Raw genomic sequence first — 25869 nt, 5'->3', positions numbered from 1 at the left:
TCTATTGAAAGATACTGGTGAACCGAATGGGCTATTATTAGTTTATTATTGTCACATGTACCAAGATACAGTGAAAAGCTTTTGTTTTGCATGCCATCCAGACAGATCATTCCACACATGATTGCATTGAAGTAGTAAAAAGAAAACAGTGTTGCAGTTACAGAGAAAGTACAGTGCAGGTAAACAAATAAAGTGCAAGCACCATGATAAGGTAGATTGTGAGATCAAGTGTTCATCTTTAGCGTACGAGAGGTCCATTCAAGATTCTGATGACAGTGGGATAGAAGCTGTCCTTGAGTCTGGTGGTTCGTACTCTGGGCTACTGTATCTTGTGCCTGACAAAAGAGGGGAGAAGAGAGAATGACTGAGGCGGGAAGGGTCCTTGATTATGATGGCTGCTTTCCCGAGAGAGTGGGAAGTGTAGACAGAGTCAGTGGAGGGGAGGTTGGTTTGTGTCATGGACTGGGTTACGTTCACAACTCTCTGCAATTTTTTTTGTGACCTTGGTAGAGTAGTTGCCGTACCAAGCTTCAATATATTATAAGGAAATTGCTAGTTTTTTGTCATAAGTAATGAGAACACTTGGTTTTAATTAAGTAGGAATACTTAAGTCATTATCATGTTGGGCAGTGCCATAAGGATCACTGGTGGGCCTTGGCTATTTATACTTAAATGAGGAAGCAGCATTGCCAGAAGACCATACAATACAAGAACAGAATTAGACCATTTGACCCATTGAGTTTGCTCTGCCATTCAATCCTGGCTGACTTTTCCTCTCTGCAACTTATCAAGATTTGCTGAGGATAAAGTAAAATTTATTAAATTAACAGGGGTAGATAAACAATTTGCAAAGAGGTAGGTTAGGTGAGAGGGGAAGAATGTGGAAGGTAGAATATGGTGTGGAAGATGTGAGCTTGTTCACTTCGGTAGGGAGAATAGTAAAGCAAAATATATTTTTAGAAGGTTACAGGAGGTGTTGGTGTTTCAAAGGTCTCAGGGAGTTCTTGTACATGATACACAGAGAGCCATCATTGCTACTGTAATCTACAAGGTAAATGATTTATCGGTATTTATTACAATGGATTGGAATATAAGGATAAAGAAATCTTGTTGCATAGTATTTGGGTGAGACCACACCTGAAGCACTGTGTGCAGCTTCAGCCTAATCTAAAGAGACATACTTGCCTTCAGAAGGAATACACAAATGTGGCTGGACATTTCAGTGGTGACAGGTTTGTTCTATGATGAGAAATTGTTTGGATTGGTCTCTGTCCCTGGAGTTTAATTAAAACGTGTAACATTATTAAGAGCTTTGCTTGATAAATGCTGGAAAAAATAATTTGCCAATCTTGACTGGAACAAGGTCGCTGCAGTGTCAGATTTGGACTTTTAGGTCTAATCTGAGGGGAAATTTGTTCATTTTATTTTGTGCTGTTACTATATACATAAATAATGATACAACTGATCCCTGGGGAACACCACTGCCTACCATCTTCCAAGCATTTATTATATAATAAAGCAGAAAATGCTGGAAATACTCTGTAGCTCCTGCCACATTTTTGGGAAGAGAAACAGTTAATGTTTCATGTCGAAGACCTTCGTCAGAACTGGAAAAGAGACATTTATCGATACCTTCTGCTTAGCTTCTTACTGCACAGCAGGAGGCCACTTGGCCCATTGGGGCCCATGCTGGCTCACAGCAGAGCAATCCCATCAATTCTAATTTACTTATTCTTTCCCAGGTGTCCACTAGCAACTCTTGCATTCTTTCACTACTTACTTAGATTAAGGGGTAACTTATAGTAGCCAATTATCCTACCGACATGTCTTCAGCCAATTTTACATCCTTTATTTTTTGATTTCATTTTTTGATAACTTTATTCTTTGATTTCAATTTTACCAACCAGATTTCATGAGCTTCATTTTTTCCTAAACAGACTAAAGTTAGAGTCATAGAAAATTTACAGTTCCAGAGGAGGCCATTCGGTCCATTTTGTTTGTGCCTGTTTTAAGAAAAAAAGAACTACCCAGCCTGGTCCCACTTGGTACATTGCCCTGCATGTCACTTGGGTCATGTGGATCCAAGTGCTGTCGAAATCTGATAAAGGTTTCTGCCCCTCCCATCATTTCAGACAATGAGCTCCGGATCCCCACACTCTCAGAGTGATAAAATAAAACTCTTTCTTTTCTTCCGTCTAATTTTTCAATTACTTTAAATCTATACCTCCTGGTTTTTGACCCTTCTGATAAGGGAAATAAGTGTTTCATTTTTACTTTATCCACAGCTATAAGAAAGATGCCATTAAAATGGAAAGAGTGCAGAAAAGATTCACGAGGATATTGCCTGGACTCGAGAGACTGGGTTATAGGGCAAGGTTAGGCAGGCTCGGACTTTATTCCTTAGAGCATGGGAGAATGAGGGGCAATTTTATAAAATCATGAGGGGCATAGATAGGGTGAATGCACTCAGTCTTTTTCCCATGGTTGGAGAACCAAGAAATAGAGGGCATAGGTTTAAGGTGAGATGGAAAAGGTTTGATATGAACCTGAGGGTCAACATTTTGCACAGAGAATGGTATGCATATGGAATAGTGGTTGATGCAGGTACAATAACACTTAAAAGACATTTGGTCAGGTACATGGATAGGAAAGGTTTCGAGGGATATGGGTGAAACACTGGCAAATGGGACCAGCTTAGATGTGCATTTTAGTCAGCATGGACAATTTTGGCTGAAGGGCCTGTTTCCATACTGTATGACTCTACATTCACTCAGTGTTATACAAGTTATTTAAATTAGCCATCATTGCCCCTGATCTTGACAAAAATGTACTGGGAGCTGCAATATAATGATTAAGGCTTGTTTTAATAGCTCGTGTACCTAACATCTGAAAAGATTCAGAGTACAATCTTCTCTTCAAAACAAAAGGATAATTTGTGTCATTTTATTTTATTGCTGCTTGTGGGACCTTGCCGTGTTCAAAGTGGCCAATGCATTTGGCACCAAGTGGCTTTATCCAGAGTTACTTCTGAATATTATTCTTCATTTCTTAGCACCTTTAAGAAATATTTCACTCTGCGTCTCACAAACATTCATGCAATCTTCTCCCCCATCCCCCCCCCACCCCCATGTTATGAGGGGTAAGTTTACTGTGTAAAGCAGAAATAACAAGCAAGTTGATTAATACATAAAGAAACTATAGTTGGCTGATGACTGGGGGCAAGAATGTGATCTCCTTGCTATTCTCTTCCCTCAAGGACTACACTCACAGTAGTCACTGCATCACTGTTAGTCAAGAGTTCGGACTCTCCAGGTCTGTACGCAAGTCTCTAGTAATTGGTATTTATTCTCTTGGGACTGCCCATGGATAGTGCTCATGTGAATTAAAGGTAGGAGGATATGGCAACGTACTGATTGTTACTGGATAAGTAATCTGGTGTCTGGGCTATTCATTTAGGAATCCAAGTTCAAGTCCACCACCACCCCAAACCATCTGGGAAAGGTAAATTAAGTAAATCCAGGATTTAAAAAGAAAAGCTAGTTTCAGTAATGGTAACCCCCGAAGCCACTAGGTTGTTGCTTTTAAAAACAATTTGAGGCAGCGCAGTGGTACAACTAGTAGCACCACTGCCTCCCAGCTCCAGAGACCTGGGTTCAATCCCGACTTCTGGTGCTTTCTGTGTGGAGTTTGCACATCCTCCCTGTAGCCACGTGGGTTTGCTCCAAAATCCAAAGTCGTGTGGGTTGGTTGGTTAATTCGCAGCTGTAAATCACCCCGAGTGTGTAAGTGAATGGTGGGAAGTTGATGTAGGGAAAATAATCAGGATGGAATTAGTGTAAATGGGTGCTGAACAGTCAGCATGGACTCAGAGGCCTACTTCTATGTCACCAATGTCCTACAGAGAACCGGATCTGTCTTCTTACCCAGCCTGGCCTACATAAAACTCCAGACGCACCACTGCTGTTGACTTGTAACTGTCCCAACAGTTCAGGCCTCAAGTGGGGACAAACAAGAAATGTTGCTCTTGCCACTGACACCCATATCCTGAAATGAATCTTTCTTTTTAAGACTTTGTGCGTGGAGCTGACAGAATTTCTCATTGAATGTGGAAGGCTTAATCTTACTGGCTGAGCTCGGCTACTCATTTCCTGGGAGATTGGGATCTTCCTGGAGATTCCCAGAGTTTATGCTGGAGAATCTCCCCTTAATTCTTACACAAAGTTACAATGAGGATTGTACAGCTGTGGAAAGGAAAGGGAGTTGCAATTTGTTTAAATTTTTTATTAGATATTTTAGTAGATATTATCTTTTTCTAAAGTAAAGGTTTAACTATTTTTAATAGCTTTTTGAATGCTTCGAAGTACCAGTGGTATCGAGAGACATTGATATTCTTTGTCTTAACATTTGATAAAGCTGGGCTCAGGGCTTTTCTGGTAGTCAAAGATTACCTGAGACAATTCATAGATAGCACTTTTTCTGGCACATTAATGTATCAATTTTACATCACTGGAGGGCCTTTCCACCAATCAGAGCCTTGCCGATTCCATCAGGGGCTACCTGGGACAACAGGATTGTACTTCCACATCCAGAGAAGTTAAATCATGGGAGTGAAGAATGCAGATGGAAAGTGTGGGCAGCAAACACCACCTGGGAAAATCATCCCGTTTCTTCCAATTTCTTAGGCCATTTTCACTTATTAGTTTTAAAAGCAAGGGATTGAGAAAGAATTCTTGTTTGAAAGTGAACTTTCATCCAATTTACAGTCAAGAGTCTGATCACTTCTTACTTGGCGTGGAGTATTGGGACATCACTGGTAAAGACATTTATTGCCCATCCATAATTGCTCTTGAGAAGGTGGAGCTAGACTGCCTTCTTGAATCTCTGCAGTCCACGTGGTGAAGGTACTTGAAACAAATGTTGTCAATTAGGCTGACCAGATGGTGGTGGGCCACTCTCTTGGACCTTTATGGTCCAGGTGAAGGCACTCCCAAAATCCTGTTGGGTAGGGACTTCCAGAATTTTATACCCAGCAACGAAGGAGAGTCCAGATGGGCTGGGGCTGGGTTCCATGTGCGTAGAAGGCTGAGGAGTGACATTATGAGATTTATAAAATCACGAGGGGCACAGATAAGGTCACAGTCTTATTCCCAGGGTAGGCGAGTCTAAAACTAATGGATATTCTGTAGGTTGAAGGTGAGAGGGGAAAGATTATAAATGGGATCTGAAGGACAAATTTTTCACTCAGATGGTAGTGGTTAATGGAATGAGCAACCAGAGGAAATGGTAGAAGCAGGTACAATTACATCATTTAAAAGACATTTGGGCAGGCACATAGATAGGAAATGTTTAGAGGGATATGGGCCAAATGCAGGCAAATGGGACTAGCTTGGGTAGGTGACTTGGTTGGCATGGACAAGTTGGGCCAAAGGGCCTGTTCCCATGCTCTATGACTGTATAACTCCACGAATGATGAGATATTTACAAAACGCTGCCAGAGGTGGGGTTTACACTGACAAAATGTGTACAAAGTCCAGTTCTGATGATGCATCATTGAGCTGAAACAGGTAACTCCTTTTCTGTCTCTCCAAAGCTGCCTGACATCTTGGGTATTTCCAGCACTTTCTGTTTTCATTAGAGCACCCAGGGCCTTGGTTTAACGTGTCATCTGAATTGCTGACACTTCCTGCACTACCAACCAATATCTGGCATAGATTCTCAACCAATATAACCAACAGAAGAGCAACGGATATTCTTGGCTATCCAGTTCCATTGATAATTAGCACAGTTGTGCTTGAGAAGCTACTAGATTATGATTCATTTCCACAGGAATAAAATATTGTTTGCTATTTCATTTACAATAAAATACAAATCATTTCTCCATGTGCTGCTTTCCTTTCTGATGTTTGTTCTATCTGCTGAGTTCTTTAAACTTATCACAAACTAATGAAAAGTTACTGATAAGTTTATGGACTTTAGATAACATTCCTCCTTTGAACTCCCCACAACTATAACCTTGCCTATCAGAAACAATATGGAGTACAGTTAGGGGCAAGAATTAATGCATGTCACAGGTGGCAGCTTGCTTGACAGACTGGTTAAGCTCTTCACATTTTCAGACAGGAATTCTTGGTAGATTTGGAAGCCCTTTGGGGATTTTTTTCCTTTGTTGTTTGTGCCAACCCAGTTATCAGGAGCCAAAGTCAAAGCACATTTTCATTTTTGCAGGATACGGCATTTGCCAGCAAGGCCCACATCCCCAACTCGTCCCTAATTGCCCTTAAGAAGGTACAGATGATCCACCTTCTGGAAGTGGTACAGTCTCTTTAGCAAAGGTCCCTCCACTGTACTGTTGCAGAGTGAGTTCTGGGGTTTAGAGTTAGTGACAATGAAGGACAATGTATTTCCGGAAACACTACCACATGCGGGCTACCCTCTTAATGTATAGACATTGTCAAGATAAGTCATTGTCTTTAATTGTATAGAGATTGGGGTTGGGAGGTGTTGTTCAACTGACCTTGGAAAGTTGTTGTGGTGTTCCACGTAGATATATTTTTTTTGTTTTTTTTAATCTGGGCAGCATTTATTGTCCATTCCTTGAACTTGCATCTTGAACCACTGCAGAGCCTCTGGCGAAGGTGCTCCCACAGTGCTGTTGAGAAGGCAGTTCTAGGATTTGCTCCCAGCTGTGATGAACAAACAGCAATATATTTCTGTCAGGAAACTGTGTGACAGAGAGGAATCCGTTGCTGGTGGCTTCATGTATAGATGGCTCGCCAATGGTTTAATTGCAAACTGCCTGCCAGCTGATTCATCCTTTTCCCTCCGATTGTTGCTTCCAATAATAAATCTCTACCTCACTATTGAAGGAATTGGAACAATGATAAGTTTTGAATGTCCTGGTTTCTCCTGGATAATGTTCATCGCTGCAGCTTGGAGATTTCTCTTTAGTTCCTGGAGATCTTGCCCCATTGGCAAGTTTCATTTCATTTCAATTCGTGGAACCCTACAATAAAATCAGAGAATGCTAGAACTACTCATTTGGTCAGGCAGCAACTGTGGAGAGGGGAACAGAGTTAAGGTTGCAGATTGGTGACTTTGAGATTTTTTTTATTGGAATTACCCTAATTAAACCTGACCCTCCAGAACACCCCCCCCACCCCACCATCCTATATACACATGCATACACACACATGCACACACAGACTCCCTGAACACTGCACTGAAAATATCAGACCACTGTGTGCATTCAAATCTCTGGATTGTGGTTTACAGTTGGAAACAGAATCTATAACGTGGAACAAAGAACTAGCAGAGCAATCAACAAATACTTTGGTTCAGTCTCCACAGAGAGGATACAAATAAATTCCCAGAAATGCTAGGAAGCCAAGAATTTAACAAGAAAGAGGATTGGTTTAAAAAAAAGTGCTTTAAAAATTAAATGAATGAAAGCCAACGAATTCTATAGGCCGGATAATCTGCATCTCAGAGTACTAAAAGAGGTAACCATGGAAATAGTGGATGTGCTGACTGTCATCTTCAAATATTCTCCAGATTTTGGAACCGTTCCTACAGATTGGAGAGTAGAAGATGTCACTCCACTACTTTAAAAAAAAGGGAGACAGAAATCAGGGAGCTACAGGACCAGTTTACCTAACATCAATTGTAGGGAATGTGCTAGAGTCTATTATAAAGTATATAGTGATAGGAAAATTAGAAAATATCAATGGGATTGGATTTATGAAAGGGTAATGACATTTAGCAAACCTACTGGTGTGTTTTGAGGGTGGATTTGGTGGAATAGATAAGAAAAAAAACCAGAGGATGTTATATATTTGGCTTTCAGATGGTTTTTCTTTCCCTTTTAGCTTTTTGTTTTGAATACTTCAGATTGCATTACAATCTTTGCACCATTCTACTGTTTTATACTTGTATTTATTATTGTTATGTATACTGTTTACTTTCTGAGCTTCATGCAAAGAAGGTAGTTCATTGCACCCTGGTGTATATATCAATAAACTAATTTAACATATGTGTGCAAAACGAAAACAATTTGGATTGGGGGTAATATACTGGTATGGACTGAAAATTAGTTGACAGAGAGGAAATGGAGAATCTGGATAAAAGATAGGGGACCCCAGGAATCAGTGCTTGGGTCCCAGCTATTTACAATAATTTGGACGAGGGAAGCAAGTTTACTTCCAGGATTTCTGACAACACAAAACTGGGTGGGATTGTGACTTGTGAGAAGGAAGCAAAGAGGCTTAAAGGCAGCTCAGACCAGTTGAGTGAGTGGGGAAATATATGGTAGATGAAGTATAATGTGGATAAATATGAACTTAGCCACTTTGGTTGGTCAAACAGAAAGGCAGAGTTATAGTTCTTTGTGATAGATTGGGAAATGTTGATGTACCAGTGGATCTGATGACCTCCTGCACCAGTCTCTGGAAGCAAACATGCAGGTGAATGAAGCAAGCAGTTAAGAAGGCAAGTGGTATATTGGTGGAGGTTTTGAATGCAGGAACGAGGATGCTTTACTACAATTATACAGGTTTTCAGTGAGAACTGTGATCAGTTTTCATCTCCTTGTATTAAAGAAAGAGGGAGGGCAATGAAGATTCATTGGACTGATCCAGAGATGTCAGGGCTATTACATGAGGAGGGAATGGATTGCCTTAGCCTATATTGACTAGAATTTAGAAGAATGAAGGAAATATCCTTGAAATTTTTGACAGGGCTCAGATTCTCCTGGCTTGGGGTGTATGGAACCAGGTGTCACAGCCTTGGGATACAGGGTAAGATTTCTAAGACCTGACTTTTTAGGACTGGTTCACCAAACACCGGGTGAAGTGTCTTTACCCAACAGTTGGTGAACTTGTGGAATCCTCTACCACAGAAGGTGGTGGAAGCCAAGTCATCGATTTTTTTTTAAGAGGGAGATCATTCTCTAGTCACAAAGGGCATTGGAGCGTGGTGAGAGAGTAGGCATCTGGTATTGAGATAGATCAGCCATGATTGTATCGACGAGTGGAGCAGACTCGAAAGGGTCATAGAGTCATATAACACAGAAACAGGCCTTTTGGCCCAACTGGTCCATGCCCACCTAGATAATAGGTCATCCCATTTGCCTGCATTTGACCCATATCCCTCTCAACCTTTCCTATCCATGTATCTGTCCAAGCGTCTTTTAAATGTTGTTAATGTACCTGCCTCACCCACTTCCTCTGGCAGCTCGTTCCCTAACTCCTGCTGCTATGTTTGTACTTGCAACCTGGGCTCATGCATGACCTTCTGAGCCACATTTTCATGGGGCTGAAGCACACCGTATGGAAAAGTTCCAAAGCCCACTGAGCTGTGGTGAACTGACCCATAAACTCAGTGAGGTCAGAGGCCTGCTGAGTAAACCAGTCCAATCATGATGGCAAACTAGCCATGATAAGAACTGAGAGGGTTAATGTGTTAGCTCCTGTTGCTGCCACTTACTCTCCAACCCATTGGACGATAAGGAACAACCCATGAGTGGCCAGTCAGTATGTCAGTCCATTGAGTGGCTCTGTCCCTCCTCCTCTTCCTGTGGCGATCCTTTCACTGCTCACCACAGTCGCTACAAAGCACCTCCAGTGTTAACGGTGCAGTGTGTCCCCAAGAGCGTACGTAGAACTGGCAGCCTGGAGCTTTGACAATGCTGCCAAACATAGACACTGAAACCAACTTCCTCTACATTCAGGATTCGGGATCAGACCAAATGTTGATACAGAGTGAGTACAGGAAACTTGTGTTTCTTTTCTTTTAACTGCACTGCTGGTGAATTTCCATCTTTAAAAATATTTTATTTGCAAGGATTCCAAATTCATTCATCCATCACAGTGGTGTTCTTTGAGGCAAAATATCCAAATGGATCTTTACAAATTTAAGGCTGTCATAAAATCGTTCTATTAATTGACTTCCCTTTCAATATATACTAATTGTGATATTCTTAGCCCTAATGGCTTTCAGGAGTGAGACTGGATGAAGGCTTGGAAGGTGATCACTGGGGGTGTGTCAATATTTAGAAGAACTCCACCCCTTACCCTGCACCCCTACCCGTTGCTCACACATACACATACACAATCAAACCCACACAGTCACACACACACAACACTTTAATCAGTGATCAATAAATAAGTTACTGAACAAATTGTTCCTTTCATGTTGTAGATAGTGCTCTGCTGAATATTTCTGTTATCTCTAAAAATATTTGCACTTTTTGGGAACAGAGGGCACGTTCCTGGAACCTGTTTGTAATTTGCCGCAGTAAATTTGGCAAAGGGATGTCTCTCTCCCAATCCCTTCTAGTGCTGTTAGATTTCCCCACTTGGGATACACGACGTCCCATCCACAAGGGATTTCATGTTTTGAATGTTCCTTTCACTGAGACCTTGACACTTCAACTTGTGGCATTCTCTCTCTCTTCAACTCCCTTATTTCTAAAACTATGGAAGTTGAGTGTCTTTTTAATACCAAGCTGAAGAGATAGATGGGATGTTTCCACAGTTTTTACCGTTATTTATAGTTGAATGAGCCCAGAGCTTCCTGATAAATGGTTCCAGTGCTCTGTCTGTTGTCAACTTGTCTGCACACATAACTCTCCACAGCACAACACCTTGCCCACCTCCCCATGCAACTCAACATCCAGGGATCATGCATAAGGCACCAAACCAATTTTCTTTTCTATTTCCCTCACTCCACTTCTGTAAGCTCCTAGGAAAGGGCTTACCTCCGTCAATGAGTAATACCATTCATTTGTCTAGAGCCCTGTTAGACCTCTGATGTAAGATCATCCACTTTAATAGAAAGGAACAGACAGGCAGAACTTTTTTTTACAGTTGAAAGAGATGAAAATGTATTGGAGTTTAGAGAGTTCTAAGTATCTTTGTAAGCAAATCTGAAAGAATTGCTCTCCTCTGTGTTGTACCTTGAGCTCTGAAACTTACAACTCAGCTTTCTTCCTTGACGAATCTCTTAATTTCACAATGATCCTGTGAGTTATTTTGGCTTTAAGGAAAAACAATATTGATGTTTAAAGAACATCAGATCAGGACTTACTCTTGTGACTATCCCATCCTCACTCTGTTTTGCAAATGTTTGAGTGTGCAGTCTGTAAGGAGTCTAACTGCAACAGGGTGGCATAGTAGCACATCTCCAGTGACCAGGTTCAATTCTGACCTCTGGTTCTGTCTGTGTGGAGTTTGCACATTTTACCTGTGACCGTCTCGGTTTCCTTCAGGTGCTCCACATCCCACAGTTGTGCAGGTTGGTAAGTTAATTAAATAACAGAATATTCATGAGGCTGAGTGGCTCTATTCATTATGTTCTTTTCCTAATTATTGGTAGTTTAGTGAAGAGGGTTTGAACTGGTGTGTGGACTTGTTCAAACCTAGTCATAGAGAGAGTGACAACATGTAAGTTACCCTGAGTGTGTTGGTGTGTGGTAGAATCTGGGGGGAAGTTGATGAAGATGTAAGAGGATAAAATAGAATAAGTGTAGGATGAGTGAAAATTGGTGCTTGATGATCAGTGTCATGGGCCGAAGAGCCTGTGTCCATGCTGTATCTCTCTATAGCTCTCCATGGCTCTTTGAATCTAGGTTTGAACAATTCCACACACCAGCTCAAACGTTCTTCACTAAACTACTAACAACTAGGAGCAGAAGAACATAAGGAACAGAGCCACTCTGCCTCATGACTATTGTGCTATTCAATAAGATCATGACTGATACTTTTTTTACCACAATTCCACTTTCCCACAGTAACCAATACCCCTCGATTCAATTCATATTCAAAAATCTATCAGCCTCTGTCTTGAACATATTCAGCGTCTGAACCTCTTGAGTAGAAAAGTCCAACATGTGCATGGAAATTCTGGTGAAGAAAGTACTTCTCATCTCAGACTTCAATGGCTGACCCTATTTTTAAGGCTGTGACTCTTGGTTCTAGATACCCTGGCCAGGGGAAATCCTGTCATGTCAAGCCCTGTAAGGATTTACATGTATGCCTTTGTATGTTCTGGATTTTCCAAACACCATCAGTAAGGTGGCACAGGAGATTATTTTTTTTAAATTAGAGCACAGAGTATTAAAAATTTAATTTAAAAAAAGAGAGAGTAGGAATAAATAGGTTTAGTGTTGGCCAGCAGAGTGCCACAGGGATCAGTGCAGAGGCTCCAGCTGTTTACAATCCAGAACAATGATTTGAATGAGGGAATCAAGTGTAATATATCCAAATTTGGTGATGACACAAAGCTTGCTGGCAATGTGGGCCCTGGAGAGGATGCAGAGAGGCTTCAGAAGGATATTGATTGGTTACTCGAATGGGTAAGGAAGTGGCAGATGGAAAATAATGTGGAAAAATATGAGGTCATCCACTTTAGTTAAACAAAAAGATAAAGATAGAGGTTTTTTTAATTAAGTGGTAAGTAATTGAATGTTCAGAGAGCCCTGAGTATCCTTGTGCATTAGTTACTGAAGGTTAACGTGCAGGGACAACAAGCAATTAGGAAGACGAATAGCATTTGCAAGAGATTTGAGTACAAGGGTAGAAACCTCTATCTCCAATTATGGAGAATTTCTCATGAAATCACAACAGGAATCTTATCTACAGGTCTGGTCTCCCTATCTATTGGTGGACATACCTGTGATAGAAGGAGTATAGCAAAGGTTCACCAGAGTGATTCCAAGAACAGCAGATTTGTTCTATGAGAGATTTAAGATGACTAGTCTTAGTTTAGAAGGAGAGGTGATTTCAAACTACAAAGTTTATGGGGCTTTACAGGGTAGCTGTGAAGTTGTTGTTTCTCCCAGTGGTACACCTTGAACTCGTGTCCACGGTCTCTAAATAAAAGGTTAGCCATTCAGGACAGTGGGGAGAAGAAATTTCTTCACTTGGAGAGTGATAAACCTTCAACAAAGGGGACTATGGATGCTCAGTCACAGAGTATGTCCATGACAGAGGTCAATAGATTTTTTTAATGTTGAGGAAGTCAAGGAGAGTGGCCTGACGTAAGTGATCAATCATGATCTTATTTAATGACAGAGCAGGAACAAGGGACATGCTGCTGCTTCTGTTTCTAGTATTCTTGTGTTCAGTGAGATCTCCTTTCGTTCCCCTAAACTTAGTACAAGCCCACTCTGCTTAATCTCTCCTCAAGAGGACTATACCCACCATCAGCATTCTTCATTCTGGAAATCAAACTGATAAACATCTGTCGCACTGCCTCTATTGTGTGTATCCTTGTGTAGGGAGACCAGACCTGTACACAATATTCAGGTACTGTCTCACCAGGGTGCTGTAAGACTTGGGACAAAGAGCAGGCCATTCAGCCCTTTGAGACATTATGCTATTTAATTTCATCATGGCTGTTTTGTACCTTAATACCACTTATTTTTAAAACAATGACCTCTTGTTCTAGGTTCTCCCACAAGAGGAAACACTCTTTTCACATCCATCTTGTCAAGACCTGTCAGAATCTTTATATTTTCTAGTCAAGCCTCCTTTCACTCTTTTACACTCCAGCAGATGCATGCTTGACCATCATAAGACAACCTGTCTCTTCCAGTTTAGAACTTTACATAAACCAAAGTTCTGATGTATGTAAACTTACACCCAAACCCCAACAATCCTTTGGAAGGGAGCTCTTCAGATAGGTAACAAAGAAAATTGATGAAAGCAGCATGTTAGATATGGTTTCTATGGATTTTGGCAAGGCTTTTGACAAAATCCTGCATAGTATTCTGGTCCAGAAGGTTTGGGCACACAAGATCTGAGGTGTGTTGGCAAACTGGAGCCAAGATTGGCTTGGTGATTGGAGACAGGGTAGCGGTTGAGTGGTGTCTTTCTGACGAGAAGTCTGTAACTAGTGGTGTACTGCAGGGAACAGTCCTGGGACCATTGTTGCTTATCAATGACTTGGATGAGAATGTCGGCAGTCCGATTAGTGAGTTTGCTGACAACACAAGAGTTGATGGAGTAGCAGATAGTGAAGAAGATACAGAGGGACATAGATCAGTTGGAAAGTGGAGCAGTGACAGATGGAATTTAATCCAGGCTAGTGTAAGATAATGCACTTTGGAATGTCAAATACTAACAGGAGGTATAGAGTAAATGGCAAATGGTTGATGTACAGAGGGACCTTAGGATCCAAGTTCATAGCTCCCTGAAAATGGCGACGCAGGTGGATAGGGCAGTGAAGAAGGCATTCAGCATGCTTGTCTTCATAGGCCAAGGTACTGAGTATAAGAACTTGGGACATGATGTTGCCGCTGTACAAAACGTTGGTAAGTATTGTGTACAGTTCTGGTTGTCACACTACAGGAAGGATGTGGTAGCATCAGAAAGACTGCAGAAAAGAATCACAAGGATAATGCCTGGAATGGAGGGCTTTAATTATAAGGAGAGGTTAGACAGGCTGGGTTTGTTCTTACTGGGACATCAGGAGGCTGAGAAATGACCTTATAAAGGTTTATAAAATCATGTGGGACATAGATGTGGTAGATGGTCAGAGTCTTTTTCCTTGGGTAGGGGAGTTTAAGGTGAGTGGGGAAAAATTTAAAGGAGATCTGAGGGGCAAGTTTTTCACACAGAGGGTGGTGATTATATGGAACAAGCTGCCAGAGGAGCTGGTAGAGAGAGATACAATTACAATAGTTAAAAGGCACATGGGCAGATACTTGGTTAGGAAAAGAGTAGAGGGATAAAGGCCTGATGTGACCCAGCATTTAATTGCCCATCCCTAGTTGTCCTTGAGAAGGTGGTGATGAGCTGCCTTCTTGAACTGCTGCACTCCTTGAGGTGTGGCTATACCTACAATGTTGCTAAGAGGGGGTGAGTTCCAGGATTTTAATCTAGTGATGGTGAAGGAATGACAATACACTTCCAAGTTGGGATGGTGTTTGGTTTGGAGGCAACTTCAAGGTGGTGGTGTTCCCAGTGCTTTTACTGCCTTTGTCCTTCTAGCTGGTAGAGGTCGTGGGTTTTGAAAGTGCTGTCTAAGGAGTCTTGGTAAATTGCTGTGGTGCATCCTGTATTTAATAGGTCCTATTCTGTGGTGGTTGTGGGATGGTGTAGTGAGCTGTACTCAACAAGGATTGTTATAGTCCCCCCACATTGCTGCTGGGGGGAGGGTGCGGGGGGGAGTTCTAGTCATTCGACTTAACGATGATAAATATATTTCCAAATCAGAATGCCGTTCAACTTCGAGGGGAACACGCAAGGGGTGGTGTGCCCATGCACTTGTTGCCCTTGGCGTTCTTGATGGGAGATGTTGCAGATTTGGGGGGTGCTGTCAGAGCAGAGTAGGCGAGTAACAGCAGTGTAATTTCTTGGTGGTATACACACTGCAGCCAGTGTCCTCCAGTTGTGGAGGGAATTATGTTTGGCCTGGTAGGTGGGATGCCAGTCAAGTTGGCTTTTTTGTCCTAAATGGTGTTGAGCTTCTTGTGTTGTTGGAGCTGCCCTCATCCAGGCAAGTGGACAATATTCCGTCAGACTCCTGGTATGAGCTTTAGAGATAGTGGAAAGACTGTGTGGAGTCAGGAGGGGCGTTACTTGCCTCAGGATACCCAGCCTCTGACAGAGCTACAGTATGGCTGGTCCACTTGAGTATCTAGCCAGTAGTAACCCTCCAGGATGCTGATGAGAGGGGTGGTATTGAATGTCAATGATAGGCAGTTAGATTCTGTGGTTGGAGATTAAAATTACCTGGCACTATTGTGGTATGAATGTTACTTGGCACTTATCAGACCATGCCTGAATGTTGTCCAGGTTTAGCATGGACTGCTTCACTTGCTGAGGAATTGGACATAAATTGAACTGTGCATCATGTCCATCTTTAGTGCAGCTGAAACATGCACTATTCATTGTCCGCCAAAGGATCTGCTGGATTTCTGACTGATTTAAGCAGGGGGAGAGCCTCTGGCGAAGTCCTCGCCATGCATTGAACACAAGGAGGAGGCCACCATGATAATGTGTAATGTTGGGTCCTCTCGGGTGATTGACAAGGAAGCCCTTGGAGATGATTTTTTTTTTGGCTGTGTTGGTTTTGCAAAGGGAGGTTCTACATCTGGAACTCCACTCCCAATTGACCAAGCTGACAAGAGTCACCAAGGTTCTCCACATCAATCATAAAATAATATTCCTACAGCTTGCTTTATCCCCTATTTAAATATCCCTCCATCCAACTGTTACCAAAGCTCACCACAATATTCCTTCCCCCAGCAGACTCCACCTACTTCCTCCATCCCAAGACCACAACACAAAACTCGTTGCCATTCCAGACACCATTTTTCCAGGCATCCACCCGACATCTACATCTCCCACCCAGACTGAACCAGAGACCCTTTACTTTCCCCAGTTCTCAATCAATCACCATCCAGAGGCTCCTTGTCACCCTGCAATCTATCTACACAGAGAAATCTTGGGAAGACCTGGATCACAGAAAGGGGTAGCCACCCATTGAAGTTCAGGCTGGAAGACTCAGTAGCTAGGCAAGGGATCTGATTTGCCTGCAGATGTGAGGTCAGAGGTTGGCAGTTCAACGATGACGTAGCTTCCTTCTGAGCTGACACACAAGTTAGACAATCCAATCCATCAACACCATTATATTATGTGACCAGCAATGCCAACAGGTTACACAGCTCAACTTGAGGGCCAAAGAGAGATTTCAACTGTTAACCTGTGGTAGGTAAAGCCTGCTCTACATCACAAAAGGAGAAGTGCATTTTAGCTGCAATAGATAGGGGATTTCACTGAGGACATCCATAACTGAGGCATTAATGTTCTCCACAGGAGAATTTAAGCATCTGAATGTATCCAGCCTTCTGCTAAATGTGCTTCGTTCCTTCCCCTTTCCCCTAGACTTCCAGGAATGTGGATGAGTAGGTCAATGTCTGGGAGAGGCCTTGAAGACGAGGCTGTCCTTTGCTGTGCTGCATCTCTCTTGGCAACTTCAAAGAATACTAGTCAAAGATAGCAATGGCCAGTAGAAGGCAGCTTACAGCTAATTGCTGATCTCCTGAAAACAGCTGAAAGGACAGGGACTGAGTTCAGTATCCATGCTGCTGTTCCACAACTGAGCTTGATTAATAGCAAGTGTTGATGTTCTACACTGACTAACATCATCACTTGCTGCAAAAAGCAAAGAACCACAGGTGATGGAAATATGAAATAAAAAGCGGAACATGCTGGAGGTTCTGAACCGGTCAGGCAATATCTGTGGACAGGGAAACAGATAACACTTCAGAATGATGAACTTTCATCAGAACTCATTGACCTCGAGATCATTGACGTGAAACACTATCTCTGTTTCTCTCTCCGCTGATACTGCCTGACCTGCTGAGTATCTCTGTCTTTTTGCTATCATCTACCACTCCATATCATCCTGGTGGGAAGTAGTTATCCACGCATTGATATGTGTGACACTTACCCTGGACTGCATTTTGGAACTAAAATAACAGTTTACTACCCTCAAATAGGTGGGCATTGCAGAACTGAATTTTGTACCCCATCACTCTGATGTTGAGGTGTGGCCACAACACAGAAAAAAAATCCTGTAGCAGCAATTCTTTTATTCTGACCTGGTTTGACTGACTAAACTCACTCCTAAAACGATGGGCACTCTGAACTCCCTCCTCTTCACACTCTAATTCAATCGCCTTAGCTCTTCCTTTTCTTAAATCTTAATGGGCTGGTCACCAGCACTGTGCAAGTGTGAGACTTTTCCACAAAATATAGCAGTTGTTTAATTCATTTTCCAATTGCATTGCATCGGTTTTTCACTTTTCTTGGATTGCAAGTTCAGTTCAAGAGACACTGCATTGATGCACCATTGCGAAATTGACAGTCTAACTTTGATAGTCAGAGATCATGGTCCTTGCTCATACTAACTGTCCACATCGTTACAGTACTGTAGATATCTAAGGATCTGCAGCATAATAAGAGAGGTAAGGTCCAAACTAGGGACCAAAGATTAAAGCTAGTTCTTGATTTCAAGTAGAAGTTGAATTGCTGTTAAATCTACTTACTGCTTTATGTTGTTTCCCAGTGGGTAACATTCTTCCCTCTGAGTCAGAAGGCTGTGAGTTCATTCCCACTCCAGAGACTGGAGCACAGAAACTCTAGGCTGACACTGCACTACAGTACTAAGGAAGTGCTGTAACAGTGAAGATGGAAGCAATACTTTGAGGCCCCATTTGCTCTCTTAGGTGGATGGAGAACAATATTGTTCTGAAGAAGAGTGGGGGTTTAACTCTGGCAGTAGTTCCTCATCAGATTACCAGATCATTATCCCATTACTGTTTGTGAGAGTTTGCAGTATGGAAATTGGGCAGTAGTTTTTTCTATATTCCATGGAGACTGCTTCAAAGAGACACCTCACTATCTGTAAAATGATCTGAAACATTCTGAAAGCAGATGAACGGCAATATAAAAATGTAAATTTTATTCTTGCTTTTTCATTTTCTTGTTACAAAATCAATCAGTAATGATTCTGTCCAAACACTTTGCCTTGACAGGGCCTGCGTTTTATGGGATTAAGGGATAGAGAAGGGAAGAGACTACAATTTCGAATGCAGAAATCAATGACATTCTGTTTCTTTGAATCATAGATTCCCAGGTTAAAATGGAGTACCCCGTTGAACCAGTGTGTGAGGAGTTGTGTCCGATTTGTGGAGACAAAGTCTCAGGATACCACTATGGACTCTTAACGTGTGAAAGCTGTAAGGTATGAATTGTTGTCAGCCAATTCTTGAGGCTTTGATTAAAGGTGAAACCAGCCTTCAACACCCCTGCTACCCTTTCCCTCCCAGTTGACGGCCTCCAATGGTCTTTGGCTGATATCATTGCTGTTTAGCTTATAGTCATAGATTTATAGAGTCAGCACGGAAACAGGCCCTTCGGCCCGACTGGTCTATGCCTACCAAGATGCCCATCCAAGCTCATCCCATTTGCCAGCATATAGCCCATAACCTTCTAAATTTTTCCTATCCATGTACCTGTCCAACTGTCTTTTAAAAGTTGTTATTGTACCTGCCTCAACCACTTCCTCTGGCAGCTCATTCCACATACATACCACCCTTTGTATAAAAAAATGTTGTCTCTCAGGCCCCTAATAAATCTTTTCCCTCTCACTTTAAATCTATGCCCTCCAGTTCTTGATCCCCCAACCCTGGGAAAAAGATTGAGTGCATTCACCCTATCTATGCCCTTCATGATTTTATGCACCTCTATAAGATCACCTCTCAGTCTCCCAGAGAGCCTCTCATCCAATGACTTGTTGGAATGTCAGCACTTGACAAGGGTGGATTAAAGCTAAAAGCACCCCTCAATACTCTTCTCACACTCACATCCCAAATAATGCCATCATCCTTCATCTAAGTATTATACATGTCAGCTAAACAATCTGTCTCTAGTTATTATCCAAGGTTGGTCGGAGTGTCAGTTCTTGGTGAGGATAAAATGTTCTTTGAAGGAGATACTTGAAAAGAAGGGAAAATGGTCCCCAGAGGAATCCCACCATAGCTGCTGGATAATAAAAATTCCACTAAATAATTTTATAATCAGTATTGGTGACCATAGAACTAACAGGTTCAGTAAAAACCCCTCTGGTTTGCTCATGCACTTATGAAGAGAAAATCTGTCATCCTTACCCAGATCGGTCTGTATTGGCTCCAGACCACTGCTATATGGTTTGACTCTCTACTGACTTAGTCTTCACTCATGGGAGAGTCTCAGATGAGGGAACATAGTAGCAACCTTAGGGGCCTGTCATTTAAAACTGAGGTGCGTAACAAATTTCTTAACTCAGAGGGTAGAGAGGACGGTGGTGGCTAGATCAATAGATGTATTTAAGAGAGAGAGAGAAATATTTCAAGGATCGAAGAATTCAGGGCAAGGGGAACTGAAGAGGTGTTGAGCTAAGCATAAGTTGGATATGATCGTATTGAATAATGGGGAGGCTTGAGGGGCTGGTGACAAATTCCTGCTGCTATTTTCAAGCATTCTTGTGTTAGAATCAGAATCAGGTTTAGTATCATTGACTTGTGTCATGTGAAATTTGTTCTCCTTGACCTTGTGACATTTGAAATGGTCTAAATGTGACTCAGTTCAAGAACAACTCAGTAAAGCATATTAAATGCTGGTCTTGCTGTCAAAGCCCACATTGCTTGAATGAATTACTGGATTGGACGTAGTGCCTTTCAAAGTCAAATTGTTCAGTACCGCCTGAAAAGTGAGCATTTAGGAGGGATGTTTTGACTTTCGAGAAAGCAGAGAATGACATCTTGACATACAAGAGGCTATAAAGACAATTATTGCTTTAGAATGGGTCCATATTGAAATTTTCAGTAAGGAAATGATGGTACGACAGCGTCCTTGTGAAAGTTGATAGCAGTCACAAAGTTTACTGTTTATTCAGTTATTTATAGTAAATCCTCAGACCTCTGAGTTTGCAACAAGCCTCAAGAATTTTTTTCTCTTTCTAGATCGCAATGTTCTTGTGACTGGTAACAAACAAGTTGTCTTGTACTAATTTAATGTATATATTATATGTCTATTGCAACTGTTTCATTTTGTGCAGTAATTGACAGATTTGCTAAATGTTGCTGGAGGTTTCTAGAACATGCTGCAGTCATCTCCCATATGGAAAACTGATTTTGTGGGGAAAAAGGTCTCAAAATCAATTTCTTCATCCAACTCATGGAGTAATAAACCATGGGTGAAACATGGAGACCTTTCAGGATGGATAGACTAAAGTGGATTGAACATCCTCCTCTTCAATGATCTTGTGATGTAATACCCTATTGTTATCCACTGAAACAATAGCCCTGGACTTTAGTTACAGTTTTAGTAAAATAGCAACAAAAGTTTTGTAAGGAGTGCACTGCCTCAAAAAATACAGAAGCCTCCACAAACGATCCATAAATCCAGTTTCAAATCTCATCACAGTTGAAGGGAAATGGTCAGGCACGGTAGTGTAGCGGTTAGTGTATCGCTTTACAGCGCCAGCGACCTGAGTTCAATTCCGGCCACTGTCTGTAAGGAGTTTGTACGTTGTCCCCGTGTCTGTGTGGGTTTCTTCCGGGTGCTCCAGTTTCCTCCCACATTCCAAAGACGTACAGGTTAGGAAGTTCTGGGCATGCTATGTTGGCGCTTGAAGCATGGTGACACTTGCGGGCTGCCCCCAGAACACTCTATGCAAAAAAAGCATTTCACTGTGTGTTTCGATGTACATGTGACTAATAAAGAAATCTTATCTTATCTAAATTCAGTTAGTTATCTAAATCTGGAATATATAAATAAATATAAAAATAAAAGAATCTCAGTAATGGTGACCATAAGACCACAAGATGGTTGTGAAATCCTGTCTAGTTCACTGGTGGTCTTTCTCATATTTTCCTACAACACAAAGGAGACCATTCAATCCATCAAATCTATGCTGGATCTCAGAGCAATCCCATCAATCCCATTCCCCTCACTTATTTCCCGTAACATGTACGCTCTCTCTCAAATGCCCTTCACTATCCACCTACACACTAGGGGAAATTTACACCTGGCATGTGGAAATTGGATTACCCAGAGGAAACCCATGTAGTCACAGGAAGAATGTGTAAGCTCCACACAGACAACACTGGAGGTTAGGACTGAATCCCGCTCGCTGGAGCTATTGAGGCAGCAACCACCTGCTACTCCACTACCTCTGGGCTCCAGGGACTGTTCTCAAGGACATATACTGAGACAAATATCAACTATCGCTGGAGAAAGAATACTGGTAAATTGGTTTATTATTGTCACATCTACCGAGGGACTTCGTTTTGCATGCCATCCATACAGATCATTTCATTACATCAGTACATTGAGATATTACAAGGGAAAAGCAATAGCAGAATGCAGAATGTAGTATTACAGAGAAAGTGCAATGTCATGATGAGGTAGATTGTGAGGTCAAGAGTCCATCTTATTGTACAGGAGGTAAATTCAATAGTTGTATAACAGTGGGATAGAAGCTGTCCTTGAGCCTGGTGGTCTGTGCTTTCAGGCTTTTATATCTTCTGCCCGATGGGAGGGGAGAGAAGAGAGAATGCCCGGGGTGGGTGGTGTCTTTGATTATGTTGGCTACTTTACCAACGCAGTGAGAATTGTAGACAGAGTCCATGGAGGGAGACTGGTTTGAATATATAGTTAGAAGGAAGAATATTAAGCAAAATGCCAGGGGAAATTATGGTCTTCAAATTGAGCAGTCAGATTTTTTAATACATACCCAATCAGGTGAAAAAGTACTTGGTTTAATATCTAATTTAAGATTTGAACATGTGTTGCAGTATCTTGTTTTATAATACCCCAGGCAAGACAATAGCATGTTGCAGATCACAATCCCTGCTGTATCAGAGCCACGCATCACTCCTGTGCTAACTGACTGTGTTTGGTTTCCTCTTAAGCAAAGGTGTCCAGGTCTCATCAGCCACAGTGAGGTATTCTGTTTTACTGCTCTCGACTGAGGGATAAATGTTAGTCAGGACACGAGGAAGATCTCCCTTGTTCCTCTTTTGAGACCCTGTTTTGGGATCTTTTATGTCGTCCTAATGGTCAACATTTGGAGAGATGGTCTGACTCAGGACAGTCAAGCACAGCTTTGTGCACTGGAAGTCATGTCTGACAAATCTCTTGAAGTTCTTCAAGGAGGTAACCAAGAGGGTAGATGAGGTTAGGGTAGTAGATGTTGTCTATATGGACTTTAGCAAGGCCTTTGTGGTTCCTCATGGCAGGCTAGCCTGGAAGGCTGGATTGCAAGGGATCCAGGGGGAGATAGCGGATTGGATTCCTAATTGATTCAGTGGTAGGAAGCAGAGGGTGATGGTCAAGGGTTGTTTCTCAGACTGGAGGCCTGTGTCTAGTGGTGTGCCACAGTGCTGGGACCTTTGTTGTTTGTGATTTATATAAATGATTTGAATGTGAATGTACAAGGCATGGTTAATAAGTTTGCGGATGATACTAAAATAAGGTGGTGTTGCAGATAGTGCAGAAGGTTATGAAAAATTACGGGGGGATTTTGATCAGCTAGGTATTTGGACTGAGGATTGGCAAATGGCCTTCAATCCAGATAAATGTGAGGTATTGCATTTTGGGAGATCAAACCAGGGTAGGACATACAGTGAATAGTAGAGCCCTGGGGAGTGTTATGAAACAGAGGGACCTAGGAGTGCAAGTGCATAGTTCCCTGAAGGCAGCATCACAGGCCGACAAGGTGGTGAAGAAGGCGTTTGGCACACTAACCTTCATCAGTCAGGGCACTGAGTACAGGAGCTGGGAAGTTATGTTGCAGTTATATAAGACATTGGTGAGGTCGCACTTGGAGTATTGTGTAGAGTTTTGGTCACCCTGTTATAGGAAAGATGTCCTTAAACTAGAAAGAGTGCATAAAAGATTTACCAGGATATTGCCCGGACTTGGGGTCCTGAGTTACAAGGAGGGGTTGCACAGACTTGGAATTTATTCCCTGGAATGTAGGAGAGTGAGGGGTGATCTGATCATGAGGACCATAAACAGGGTGAAAGCACATAGGCTTTTTTCCCAGGGAGGGGATGCTAAAAACAAGAGGGCATAGATCAGAGGCGAGAAATTTAAAAGGGACATCAGGGGCAGCTTCTTCACACAAAGAGTGGTGCGTATTTCGAATGAGTTGCCAGAAATAGTGGTTGAGGCGGGCACATTAGCCGTATATAAAAGCCATCCAGATAAATACATGGATAGGAGAGGTTTAGAGGGCTATGGACCAAATGCAAGCACATGGGACTAGCTCGCTGGGCAACACAGTCGGCATGGATGAGTCGAGCTAAAGGGCCTGTTTCTATGCTGAATGACTCTGACTCTATGGTCATTTACATCCTCAGCTGAAAGACAATACTACATCATCCCTTCAGTATACTTTTGGAGTTTGCATGTGCAACACTAAACTACTGAAACTTTATTCCGAGTTCTGTAAGGTGGAGAGAGGAAAAGGTTCAAGGGTGTGCTCAAAGTCTCCCTGAATATATACAACATTTCCACTGCTTTGAAGTCCCTGGTTCATGACTGCTCAAAGTGGAGAAGAAGCATTCAGATGGTGTTGAGGACCTGGAGTCCATGCATCTGGAGACACCAAAGCCCTGTGTCAGGAATGCACTGCCTGACAAAATACCCTGACAGTCACCTCCTGCCCCTTCTATCAAATAATCTGTGGTTCCTACACTAGCCTCATCAGTCATCTCAGAAGCTACAAAATCAGAGTGAAAGCAAGACATCCCAATCTCAAGGGACAAAGAAGATTCTTCAGGGGCTCAAACCCAAAGGTGAAACTGGTAGCCACTTAGACACAGCTAGGAGTTTTTTTGTCGGTGGTTCATGGAGCACATGTCCCCAGATGTCGGATCCTGGGATTTACCCCTGAGGACTTGTATCCACAGTAAACGGGGCTTCATCTAGAGGGGTAGGATCCTATCAAAGGTAGGGTGTTGCTGTATGATGTTTACATTAACAATTTCCACAACATGGGGAAAGGGAATAAGTTCTGCCAGGGTTTTAATTTTTCTTTTATTGATAGTTTTTTCAAGATGTGGGGCATCATTGCCAGTAGTTGTCACACATCCCTAATTATCCTTGAACTGAGATGGCCTATTTCAGAGTCAATTATGTTGATAGGTCTGGAGTCACATATAGCCCAGACCAGGCAAGGATATCAGATATCCCCTCAACTGGATTTAGAGAACTGAATGGGGTTTTTACAACAATTACTAGTGACTTTTTTTTTGAAAAACCAGATTATTGATTGTATCTAAATTCAACAGCTACCATACGGGCGGCACGATATATGGGTGGCACGGTAACGTAGCGGTTAACGTGACGCTATTACAGCGCCAGCGATCGGGGTTTGATTCCCGTCGCTGTCTGTAAGGAGTTTGGACGTTCTCCCGTGTCTGCGTGGGCTTCCTCCGGGTGCTCCGGTTTCCTCCCACATTCCAAAGATGTACGGGTAGGTTAATTTAGGTTTAAAATGGGCAGCGCGTACTCGTTGGGCCAGAAGGGCCTGTTACCACGCTGTAAATAAAATTTAAAAAAAATACATAATAAGATATGAACTAGTATCTCTGGATTGTTAATTCTGGATTATTAGATTGCTCATACAGTGATCTAACTGCTTTGCTGCTACCTGTATACCAAGGACATAAAGACCTTTTTTTCTTCCTTGTGATGCTCCCTGGAACCAGATAATTTCATTCACCAAATACCACTGACCACTGGCAAAATCAGTATTTATTACCCATCCCCAGTTGTCCTCAAGAAATTGGTGCCCTCTTGAACTGTTGCAGTCTATTTGATGTAACTGATCCCACTGTCCTAATATTGGAGGAACACTACTGACCTCAGACACTCTCCTGACGGAGAGGCCAATGGGGGAGGGACACCCATTGTCATATCCAGGAACAATCTGCTTAACAGGCGTTTTGCTGCCTACACAGGATTTGTTTACTGACAAATTAACACAGAGGTTAGTGAGGAGAGATATGACACTGTCAAACAATGTTCATAAACAGGAAGTTCCTTTCTAGTGAGTCCTGATGGATTGAGAAAACAATGGCAACAAGCCCTTAAAAAAGACACTCATTAATTATAGTTTTTTTAAAATGATTTGCAGTTTTCTTTGCAATGCACTCCACTGCTGAACAATAAATATTTGTTTCAACTGCTCTTGTCAAGCAGTCTCGTGTCTAATATAACACAGATATATCTGTCTCCAGGTTACATAAGGGTTCTGTTCCAGAAAACTGTCTGTAAGCCATTTTCCCCATGTCAGTTCAACACTTGTCAT

General features: G+C 42.1%; 1 protein-coding gene across 2 annotated transcripts in view; it reads left to right on the top strand.

The window, feature by feature from the left end:
* The window catches only part of LOC127584941 (nuclear receptor subfamily 5 group A member 2-like), a 62138-nt gene that overhangs the window by 5227 nt on the left and 31042 nt on the right, over window positions 1–25869 (top strand). The window contains exons 1-2 of one of the 2 annotated variants that reach the window (XM_052041975.1): window positions 9599–9755; window positions 18635–18750. In XM_052041975.1, coding sequence (XP_051897935.1) covers window positions 9680–9755; window positions 18635–18750 — 192 coding nt within the window. In that variant the 5' untranslated portion in view covers window positions 9599–9679. Of the gene's footprint in view, window positions 1–9598; window positions 9756–18634; window positions 18751–25869 lie in introns of those variants that run through there. The other variant, XM_052041976.1, reaches the window with a different exon arrangement.

The sequence above is a fragment of the Pristis pectinata genome, chromosome 31 (genome assembly GCF_009764475.1).
Source record: "Pristis pectinata isolate sPriPec2 chromosome 31, sPriPec2.1.pri, whole genome shotgun sequence".
NCBI classification, from domain to species: Eukaryota; Metazoa; Chordata; class Chondrichthyes; order Rhinopristiformes; family Pristidae; genus Pristis; species Pristis pectinata.
The sequence above is the reverse complement of the archived record's forward strand: the minus strand, read 5'-3'. Positions and strand labels throughout refer to the sequence as shown.